Consider the following 11,009-nt stretch of genomic DNA (forward strand, 5'->3'; position numbering starts at 1 on the left):
AGAGGTCAAATGATTAAGATTTAATGTACATGTGTGGTCCATTCGAATGTTTTTGTTATATTGCATATTCATGGCATATTCATGACTACCAAAATCCAGAAGCCATAATAAAAATCTCACTAAAGTCTTCCTTCCTCGTCCCCTCACTCGCTCCCTCTCCAGTCTCAAATGCTCCTCGTCGATTAGAGATGATCCTCCGGCCGCAGCTCTCCCTCCAAACCCCATCATTACGCAACTCGTCCCAAATCCCCTCTCCCAGACCCAAACCGAGCCTTACCCTCTCCTATAAGCGCCGGTCCCACCACTACCACCATCAGTTCCCTCCAAAAACCCCAATCCTCGATTCCGGCCTCCTCTTCCGGCAGAAGCTTCTCTACCTCCAGCACCACCTCAATGTGGACCCCACCAAGGCCCTAACCCTCAATCCTGATCTCCGCTCCACTCCCATCTCCTCCCTCCAATCCGCCGAGCACTGCCTCCTCTGTTTCGGCATCCACCGTTCTGATGTTGGCCGCATCTTCGGTATGCACCCCATCCTCCTCACCTCCTCCCTTCATTCCCACATCTATCCCGCCTTCGAATTCCTCCTCAACGATGTCCAAATCCCCTTTCCCGACCTCCGCAAAGCTGTCTCTCGCTGCCCTCGCCTCCTCGTCTCCAGCGTCCCTCACCAGCTCCGCCCCACCCTCCACTTCCTTCGCTCCCTCGGCTTTGTTGGCCCCCATGCCATCTCCTGCCAGACCTCCCTCCTTCTCGTTTCCAGTGTTGACACCACTCTCATGCCCAAGCTCGACTACATCCAGAGCCTCGGCTTCTCATACAGAGAGGCCGTTAAGATGGTCTTACGGTCTCCTGGACTCTTCACCTTCAGCATCGACAACAATTTCCGGCCCAAGGTCGACTACTTTGTGAATGAGATGAAGGGGGATTTGAGGGAGCTGAAGGATTTCCCACAGTACTTCTCTTTTAGCCTGGAGCGGAAGATAAAGCCCAGGCACCGGCTCTTGGTCGAGCATGGGTTCTCGCTGCGGCTGGCGGATATGTTGAAGGTCAGTGATGGGGAATTCCATGATCGGTTGGTGGAGATGCGATTGCAGACCCTCGATGAGAAATTGCGGCTGTGAGTGTGATTTCTTCAACCCATTGTCTCTATTTGACTGTATTTTATATATCTTTCAACCATTAGAAAGGAAAAAAAAAGAGAGGAAAGTGATTTATCTTTTATAGGATTGGATAAGTATCTTCCTGTATATGTTCTTCTTGGGATGAATGTATGATAGATAACTGCTTTCTATGATCACAAAGATGTATTCAAGTGCTGTGGAGATGGGCTTTGCGAATTGCACACATGCTTTGATCTCTAACTTAATTTTGGGTCCCTAGAGCATTAGGACGTATCAATCTGAATTCCTTAATTTTAGGCATCTTTGCATGTGGGTGGCTCTGATATTGAATTGGACTGGATTAACCTAACCTATTCCATCTAGTTTTGACTGGGAGATTAACAAGAAAAAATTGTAAGGGGTGCTCATTTTAAGGTGGTTCCACTTCAGGCAATTGGCATTTTGAATAAACCTAACACCTTACTTTTTTTGGATTCAAATATTTTCCGATAGAAAATTAGAAGTTGTTGGGATTCACCCCCTTTCTAAATACATTCTTTACTTGAAAATCAAAGATAATTTTGAATGTTTATAATTGGTTGCTGACCTGGACACAAACAAGTCAAATATGGGCACTTTTGTCAGTTGGACCCTTGGGAGAGGTGGGATTCTGGGCATTCTTTACAAAGTTGACAGTGATCAAGATGACTTGGGCATCCTCGGCTACTTTCTTATTAGTATGAGTTTTGAAGTGGAGGAAATGGATTCATGGTTGCCTATCAGCCACTTCTTCTTTCGTGTTTTCCCTCATTTTCGTCTCATCCACTTCTTTTTATCAAAAGCTCTCGTGGAATCTATTAAGTGGCCCTTGTGCCCCTTTGCTATTTACCGTGGTTTGAAAATTGTCCCAGTTGCATAAGTTTCAGTCCAAAATGAGACAAGCCATCACATTGATTCGGACCAGTTCAGGCCAAGTCAGTGCAAGTCATACGAGTTTCAGTCCTCAGGCAAATTGAACTCCAAAACTGCTAATCAAATCCATGTTCATTACTATTATCAGTGAAGCTCCAAATAGAATAAGAAAGCGGGAAGTTTGCATCTCATTGAATTTTCAAACTTAGTGAACTGGGAATCTCAACTTCACTCCTGCAATTTTTTGAGCATACACTTTTTTTTTTGTGTGTGTGTGGGGCTAACTTGGAGCAAGTGATGTATCTCAAATATATCTTGAGATTCTTAGAAACAATGTTAAAGCTAGGAGTTTGGGAGAAGTTTAGGGGTCATTTGGGAGTGTGTATTTGATATGCATTGGAGTCCATGCGATTTTTTGAGCACTCCTGCAATTTTTTGAGCATACACTTTTCTTCTTCCTCTTCTTCTTATTATTTTTTTATTTATTTTTTGTGTGTGTGTGGGGGGGGGGGTTGTTGTTGGCTAACTTGGAGCAAGTGATGTATCTCAAATATATCATTCTTAGAAACAATGTTAAAGCTAGGAGTTTGGGAGAAGTTTATGGGTCATTTGGGAGTATGTATTTGATATGCATTGGCGTACATGCGAATTGGAATTGATGTGAATTGGAATCACAGGGGTCTTGGTGTGTTTTCAAAAGAAGAGGCTTTTGGTGTATTTGGTACGAATTGGATTCCAATTCACACCAAATACACAATGTTATTGATTGGCACCGATTACCACTGAATACACGCTCGTAAATGATCCCTTAGTAGTTGGAGTAATAGATGGGAGTAGCTTGGTGACTGCTACCTGTAGGATGTGGATTTTTTGGGTTGGTCTGAAAATGCACTAAACCCATTAAGTAAAAGCCTGAGACAACTGATCTGGCCAGTCTTTACTCTTGGACCAGTGATTGCCACCGTTTTCTATTGGCAACGACCGAAAAATATTTAATACTCATCTCAGGCATATTGGTTCGCCTGTGGGGTCTTTGCTACTAATGTGCAGCCTCCTAACCATCGAATATCCATTAAATGTGATCAAAACATTTAATGAAACATTTAAAACAACTATGAGTTCTGGACCTTAGTTAAAAACAACTTGATGGATGATCTGATCACCAAGATCCAAGCAATAAAAGGTTATAGACAATTAGTGGATTCCTTGTTCGATCATATTATCTTAATTGTATCCTAATGCATGCACCCAACTATACTCATATATGAGCCATTGAAATGACCTCGTGAGGACGGTCAAAGCCTTTTTTTGACGGATAATAGGAATTTACGGTCAAAGCCTTTTTTTGACGGATAATAGGAATTTATTAAAGGCCTGCTTGAATATAAGGAAAAAAACCAAAAAGGATTACAGCCCTAGGGTAACCGATATACAATCAGAATCAACTTTCGAAGTGGTTGCGCAATCTGAAACGGGCACCTTTATGGAATCCACCAGCTCCTCAACTGAACCCGAAGAGTTCCGAAAACACCGCAGACGGCACAAGACGGGCCAAGCTGGGAAAATCTTGATGCAAAGGGGAGTTGTGGCGCCAAGTGTCCTCCCAAAATCTGATTTTAGTATCATCACTAAAGGTGAAAGATACTCCTTCCTAAAACTTCTCTCTCCGAGCCGCTATAGACCTCCTTAAGGAGGAAGCTGTGTAAAGGGATGATTCCTTCACTTCCCAACCCCCCTCCTTAAGACTGTGTTTGCATGCTATGAAATCATGCCAAAAGAACTCTTCCTCTGTCTAGAAGCGCCACAACCATTTGTGAGAAGGGTTAGATTCATACTCTCCAAGTTGTGCAACCCGGCACCTCCCTGGGTGATATGCCTACACACCTCCTCATAGGAAATCCCTTCCGAGCTTATCCAGCCTCACCTGCACTGTTTGTGGAACTTGAACTTGGCCAAAGCACATTACATTAGGAACTTGAACTCCCTGAAGTCAATCTGAGCTAGACGTGATGGGCCTCCGATCCAGAGACTTGAAGTGATTCTCCAATGCAAGTGTTGAAAATGTTTAATAAGAAGATCACATATCCATGATTACTCGTACTCCCATGCGGGGTAGGGAAAAAGGCATCAACTCATCGTTGAGCTTGATGGTGGAGACCTTCCATCCTGACTTGTCCATGATCCCCTCACAGGATTACCACACAAGATTAACTACAGGTTTGTCCTAAAACTTGCTAGGTAGTCATGGAATAACATGGTGCTGAGATCTATGGAACACATTTCTTTTAGCTAGTGGCCATTGTGTCCAAACTCAAGTTCCCAGGGGCAACAGAGGAAACCCTTTCCTTTAACCCACGTGAACATACATGGTTTAGGTAAACTAATTTATTAATCACATGTTCGCAAAGGTGGTCGCCTTCATTAATGATCAATGCTCGAGATTGACATTGGTTTTTCAGGACGCGCAACACCAATGCCCTTATGGGTACCTCTTTTTTTTTTTTTGGGGGGGGGGGGGGGTGTTTACCACCCAATAATGGTATAATGGTTTAAATAGACAAGAAAAGGCTATTAATTTCAATTTCAACTTTTCTCATTTCATTTAAGATTAAAGCTTTAGATGTTCTTTTCCTAAATTTCAACAACTTTTCTCATTTATTTTTCATTTTGTTTTTATTTTTTTATTTTATTTTTCCTTTTAATAGTTTGTAAAGGTCATCGCATTGGACTTCTTGAAAGCAATTTGGACTTTTGTTAGTGTCACACAGGGGATTTAAGGCGAATTGGGGATTTTGGGGGGAATTGGAAAATTTAGGTTAAAGCGGATTTGGAGATTTTGAATAATTGGACTATTAACGTTTTGAAAATTTAGGGGTTCTGTAAAAATTGCGGTTTTTGATTGTTGAATTTGGGGGAATTGGGGAAAATGGAAAATTTAGGGTAAGGATTTGGGGAAGTTGAGAAATTAGGATTTAAAATTGGGGAATTTGGGGATAAATTGGGGATATGAGGCTTTAAGGTTAAGAGGAATTCAATGGATCAACTTTGATTAATTGATAATTAAAAACTTCTATCCACATAATTAAATATTAATATGTATTATATAAAATTTAAAAATGGTACCTGGAATCTCCAGGTGTATGCCTCGGTGTTTCGGGCGCTACAGGGGCAGCTTCACCTGAGGTGTGTTGAATGCCAGAGTATTTACATTGGACTCTTTTTGAGCGATTTGTCTCGTATTGGCTGGGTGGTATTGGTATTGGTGATACAACTTGTTATGATACCCAGACTAGGAGCATCCTGAAACTGCTATTTTTATCCTTGGTCTACAATATATTCTTCAAGTGTATTTACATCCAAATATAAATCTGTCCAGGCTACTGCTTTTTGAAAGATGATTGTTATTTTTTGAGAGATGATTGTGAGAAAGTCATTCTGTGTAGAATATTTTCTAATGTAAAATTGTTACCAACTGCACCCTTAGCTTAGAGGCTAAAGTATTGCCTCCAGTGCATTCCGATATAACCAATTCCACAGCAGACTCTCTTGCCAAAGGCATCCATCAGGTTTCACTTTGTGTAGGGAGCTACTCACCTTTGGATCTCACTCTTGACCGAGGACCAGTTATATTTGCAGGTTTTGGGACAACACTGTTAAAGACTGTCGCCATTTTTAGGGTCTTGTTTGAGATCAACACCCTTTCACTCTTCCTTGCAATAGTCAGATGCACTTTTAACATCTCGTCATTCTCAAGTTTGTGGTGATTTGCATTTTCTGCATCAATTTGATCTTGGGGTTCTACTAGGTCTGCCACTTCCATATTGTCACATGGAGTGCATAAGATGGGTTTTGCAAGGATGTTGAACAATTTTCTTGATATTTCAAAAATGCCAATAATTCCCTCCAAGTTGCTTCACCTAACCAAGCCTGCCTTGAGACTTGAACACAACTTTCTGTCTCTCAATTTTATAGGTTTGAACAGACAAGTCATCTTTCCAACATCAATGACTACTACCAAATAAATGGGATAGCTTTTATTTATATATATATATATATATATATATATATATATATATATATATATATATATATATATATATATATATATATATATATACCAAAATATAATATAATATATTATATATAAATACACTCCATATCCACCGTCCAGATATATCATTTGTATCGCATAGTTTATTGCACTTTTTGGGATACATGGGGAAACATTGAGAAAATGGTTGAATTTTTTAATGAAACTTTGGGGATTGTTAAAAAGGCCCTTAATACACACTTTTAAATCATAAAGTTTCAAAAAAGAAGTGTACATAATAGATTTCCTTTGTATAGGGTCCTAAGTTATGCGCTGTCCGATTGAACTAAGACAACTATATTCAGTATCAACCCCGTCCATCTGTTTTTCCATATCATTTTCGGACATTATCCAAAAAATAAAACAGATCCAATAATTAGGTGGACCATACCATAGGAAACAATGGTGATTGACCATTAGTGGGCCACAAAAGTTTTGGATCAAGCTAATAATAGTTTTTTCTCTTCATTTAAATGATAAATTTAACTGGTAAAATGGATGGACGGAGTAGATAAAATACATGAATTATAGTGGGCCCACAAAGTTTACAAAGTACACTGCTCACTAGGGGATCCACTTCCCACCATACTGGGGGTGGGGCACTGATTGTACGCAGATTTCCTACCATGTTCCTTCACTCAAAACCTAGGTGAGGCCCACTGTGATGTTGGTAAGAAATCCACCTCGTCCATTCGTTTTTTGAGATCATTTTAGCACTTGAGAGCAAAAATGAGTAGGATCCAAGACTAAAGTGGGCTGCACTAAAGGAAAAGGTGGGTAGGAAAATTCCTACCGTTGAAACCTCCCTGGGTCATAGGGCCCACCATAATGTTTATTTTCCATCCAATCTGTTAATTAGGTCACACAGACCTGGATGAAGAGGCAAAATAAATATCATATTGATCCAAAACTTCTGTGACCCTCAAAAGGGTTTCAATGGTAAACGTTCAATCTACCACTGTTGTTTGCAGTGTGGTCCAGTTGATCTTTGGATCTGTCTTATTTTTCGGCTCAAGCCTTACGAAGAGCTCGCCAAATGGACGAATGGCTTGAATATAACACATACCTCATGATGGGACCCACAGAACTTGGTGACGTCAACACACAGCTCGGTGGTGCGCGCGTACTCGATTTCGATAAAAAAAGGGGCGCGGATTAGCTGAGTAGCGAGACTCGCTACTGAATTGACGTCACCAAGTTCCGTGGGCCCCACCATGATGTATGTTTTGTATCCACACCGTCCATTCATTTGGAGAGAACATTTTATGCCATGAACTTAAGAATGACTAAGATTCAAAGCTCCAATGGACCCCACCACAGAAAGCAGTAGAGAGAGTGACGCCCACCATTAAAAACTTCTGAGGGCCACAAAAGTTTTCAATTAAGCTGATATATATATTTTTCCCTTTTATAATGCCTTTTTTTAACTTATTAACGGGTTGGATCTCAAATAAACATCACGGTGGACCTTAGGAAGGTTTTAACGGTGTATGTCACTTTCTCCACTGTTTTCTATAGTGGGCTCCATTATAGATTTTTATCTGCCTCGTTATTTGACCCAGGTCCTAAAATGATATCTCCAAATGGATGGACCGTGTGGATATAACACATTCATCATGGTGGGACCCACGTAACTTGGTGATGTCACTTCAGTAGCGATCTCGCTATTCAACCTGTCAATAGCTAATCCGCGTCCAACAAAAAAGGCTCGAATGACCTTTAGCTTTCAAGCAGAGAGGGTTTCGGAAGCTGGAACCCTAAAATATCTCCCAAATCTCATCGGATGTCTCCGGATTTCTCTCCAAAATCGGAGATGTTATTTGCGGTAACCTAGGAATGACGCTTCAATTCGAATGGCCCACCAAATGGAAGCTTTCGATCATGGCAATCTCTTCTATAGGTACAGAAATCCACCCTCTATTTTTTTTTTTCGATTTTTTCGGATGATGACGTCGATGTCCGACAATTATGGAGAGGAAATCGCGCGATATCGTCAAAATATAGTGCGATATCAACGATATATCGGCTGATATTTAGATTTTGGGTTTTTTGGTATCTTCCGGGGGTTATCGCGAGTATATTGTCTCGTAGGGGTGCGATAACGATAATATCAGCCGATATATTGACCGATAGTATCGATATTTCGAACACTATTTATAACCCCATCCTGTAGGTCATTTTGCATGAAACACATGGTTTCCGTGGCTTCAAATCCAATTACCTCTCTTTGAGATGACAAGCAATTCGCTATATTGTTACAAATGTATGATACATAACTTCTAAGTAGCATTATTTCAAGTATATATGCACTTGGTTTAGACATGCTTCAGGCCATAGGCAAGCATGTGGCATGCAGCCTTAACATTGTTCACTTTGGATACAACATTAGACACGAATGGTAAGAGGCGAGCCACGTGCTTGATATCTTCTGTAGGCACTTTCTCATCTCTTGCACCATCTTTTGCCTGACTCTGGACAGTGATTGTGTGACATGAAGAGCCAATTTGTCCGGTCTATGGTGAGTGGGCCTTATGCCAGAGTGACCCTACTTTTATGTTATCTCAGGCGAGGGCTCTTCCGAAAAAAGGTGACAAATGCACAAAAACATTTGCCCTTACATTATTTATGTCCCTTGAATGCTTGAGGTTTACCTAATCTGAGGAGCGGAGCAAGGCAGAAAATACACAGCTGGCAGCCTGACTGTTACGGCCTTCGTGATGAATATAGGTTGCTGACTCTGATTAGATTTCCTTGTTGTGAAGGAAAATGTTAAACTGTTACTCTGCTAATGGTCATTGGTGCATGCTTCAAAATAATGCATGCTTAGCAGATTTTGGGCAGGTTGATAAATGGTCACCTGTTACATCCACATATTCATTTGGGTAAAATAACGTGAGTGTGACGTGAGGAGTCCTCGGCCCATTGGTGTAGGTTAATGCAAGCATGAAATGATGAGCCTCACCCACACTTGCATGGTGCTAAATGGGATGGAGTGGATTACCATAAGACTCCATCCAGTTTGCATGGTACCAACTCCAACAAAGCTAGATTCTAAGCATTCATATGTGGGGCCCGTTTCTAATTTTTTTCTCAATTTTTATCCTTATGATTCTAAATCTTCTCATTTTTCTCAAATTCAATTATTTCTTCGCAATTTAAGAATTGATTTTTTCTTTTTATAGGTAACCTGATCCCAAACCCAATTCCTCGACTGTTACATTTACTTTTGTAAGGTCTTAATTTTATGTTTTGTAATCGTACCATCTTTCTTTTTTGTATTATTATTATTATTTATAATTTTATGAAGAGACCGTCCATCATGCGGCACATTGATTGCATTTGCCTCTCAAGAGTCACATTGATTAGATCGTGCTGACCATATGATCAATGGTCGGGAAAATGGACACGCCCCACACACACATGCTGCAGTGGGATGTCACCACCTATGGGTACAGGAACCCTTGACCTGGCTGTTGAAACTCTTGTGAGGTGGTAGGCAAGAGTAAGGACCCAAGCATTGAGATTGAATTGCTTGTATAATCATATCTATCAGATCAGTGGCAGGGAGAAAGGAAGGTCTACAATAAATATAGGAAAATGAATCTAATCATATGGATCATCAAGCGAGCCCCACTCTTGATTATTCCATATCACTCTGATAAAATCATCCTAACCATTCATTCAGTTGCTAGGAAAATACACAGATTGATAGGGAAAAAGGTTGATCATCAGTCTGGACTGTCCACAACGTGGCCCCACTTTTGATTGCACATGTCTCACAAGAATCACTTAGACCTGATCATCTGACTGTCCATATTGATTGTCAGGAAAAAGGTCTATCTAATTTGAAGTGTCTATCATCTGACCGGATCATCCTAACTATTCCATCCAAGTTTTGGAAGCTGGATGATCTTTAGTGCATTTCTGGGGAAAAAGGGTCTAATCATCGATTTGACCGTCCATGAATTTCATGGCACATTTTCCTCCTCGAATCTTTGATCAGATCAGTGATTATTAATGGGCGGTCCATATTGATGAAGAGGAAAATGCATCTAATCATCAATCTTTGTAACTTTTGATTGCATATGCCCATCAAGAGTTGGAATAATCCAAACCATTAATCGAGAAAATGGATGGTCCCATCAACTGTAAGAAAAAGGTTGCAATCATAGATTCAAATTAAATATACGTGGGCCTCGCATTTTCATTGCATTGCCCACAAGCCAAACATTCAAAAGGCCAAGAAAATGTACGGTTCAGAATTATTATAGGAAAAAAAAAAAAGGCGTAATCATCATGTGGGCTCTACTTTTGAATAAATGTTAGTTGCAGGTATGACATTGATGGGATCATCTAAGTCATGCGATCAATGGCCAGGAAAATAGATATACCAAACTCTATTTAAGAAAAAAAAAAGGTTTATAATAATCAATGGATGGTAAGTTAGCTTGATTCTATATATTCGAGACACACATGCATAACTGTGGATTGGGTAGCCGCCTTCATATAAGAAATTCTAATTCCTCACGTCTCTTCTTCATGTGCGAAAAGCAAGAGCGCTTCACTGACAACATCCCACGTGCGGGATATGGGATGTTCAACGGGCGATTTCTTTATGCGCATGTCTCCTGTCCTACAAGTCAGGCTGACCTAATCATCAAGTGCTGACACGTGCATATTGAAAGGAGACAATTAATTCCCAGCCGTCTATATGATGGGCTTGCCTTGGGTGGGCTAGAGATAGCTAAATTTTTTTAAAAATAAAAATTAAAAAAAAATTAATTTTTTTTTTAACATTTTGAGGATTTTAACCTTTGATCAAGTGACGGTGTTTCCTATGAATTGGTCCACTTGAGCTTTGGATATGATTCAATTTTGGATCATATCCTAAAATGATAGGTAAA

At 40.4% G+C, this 11,009-nt stretch overlaps 1 protein-coding gene across 4 annotated transcripts; it reads left to right on the forward strand.

The window, feature by feature from the left end:
• Positions 1-121: 121 nt before the first annotated feature.
• On the forward strand, positions 122-10,801 carry LOC131242055 (transcription termination factor MTEF1, chloroplastic). Of its 4 annotated transcripts, none has more exons than XM_058240430.1 (2): positions 122-1,120; positions 10,657-10,801. In XM_058240430.1, exons 1-2 carry the CDS (start codon positions 189-191, stop codon positions 10,757-10,759), a joined length of 1,035 nt encoding a protein of 344 aa, XP_058096413.1. In that variant the 5' UTR covers positions 122-188; the 3' UTR covers positions 10,760-10,801. The 4 variants fall into 4 exon arrangements, with proteins under 4 accessions (XP_058096413.1, XP_058096416.1, XP_058096415.1 ...); XM_058240433.1 differs by lacking the exon at positions 10,657-10,801 and adding an exon at positions 9,288-9,428 and having other exon boundaries at positions 123-1,120; XM_058240432.1 differs by lacking the exon at positions 10,657-10,801 and adding an exon at positions 5,652-5,706 and having other exon boundaries at positions 123-1,120.
• Positions 10,802-11,009: the final 208 nt, after the last annotated feature.

The sequence above is a fragment of the Magnolia sinica genome, chromosome 4 (assembly GCF_029962835.1).
Source record: "Magnolia sinica isolate HGM2019 chromosome 4, MsV1, whole genome shotgun sequence".
In the NCBI taxonomy this organism is placed as follows: Eukaryota; Viridiplantae; Streptophyta; class Magnoliopsida; order Magnoliales; family Magnoliaceae; genus Magnolia; species Magnolia sinica.

Excerpts from the sequence above, each read along its gene's own strand:
- LOC131242055 (XM_058240430.1), top strand. The coding sequence starts at position 189 with ATGATCCTCCGGCCGCAGCTCTCCCTCCAAACCCCATCATTACGCAAC. Across the intron at positions 1,121-10,656 it reads CTCGATGAGAAATTGCGGCT|CAAGAGCGCTTCACTGACAA; the intron begins GTGAGTGTGATT and ends ATGTGCGAAAAG.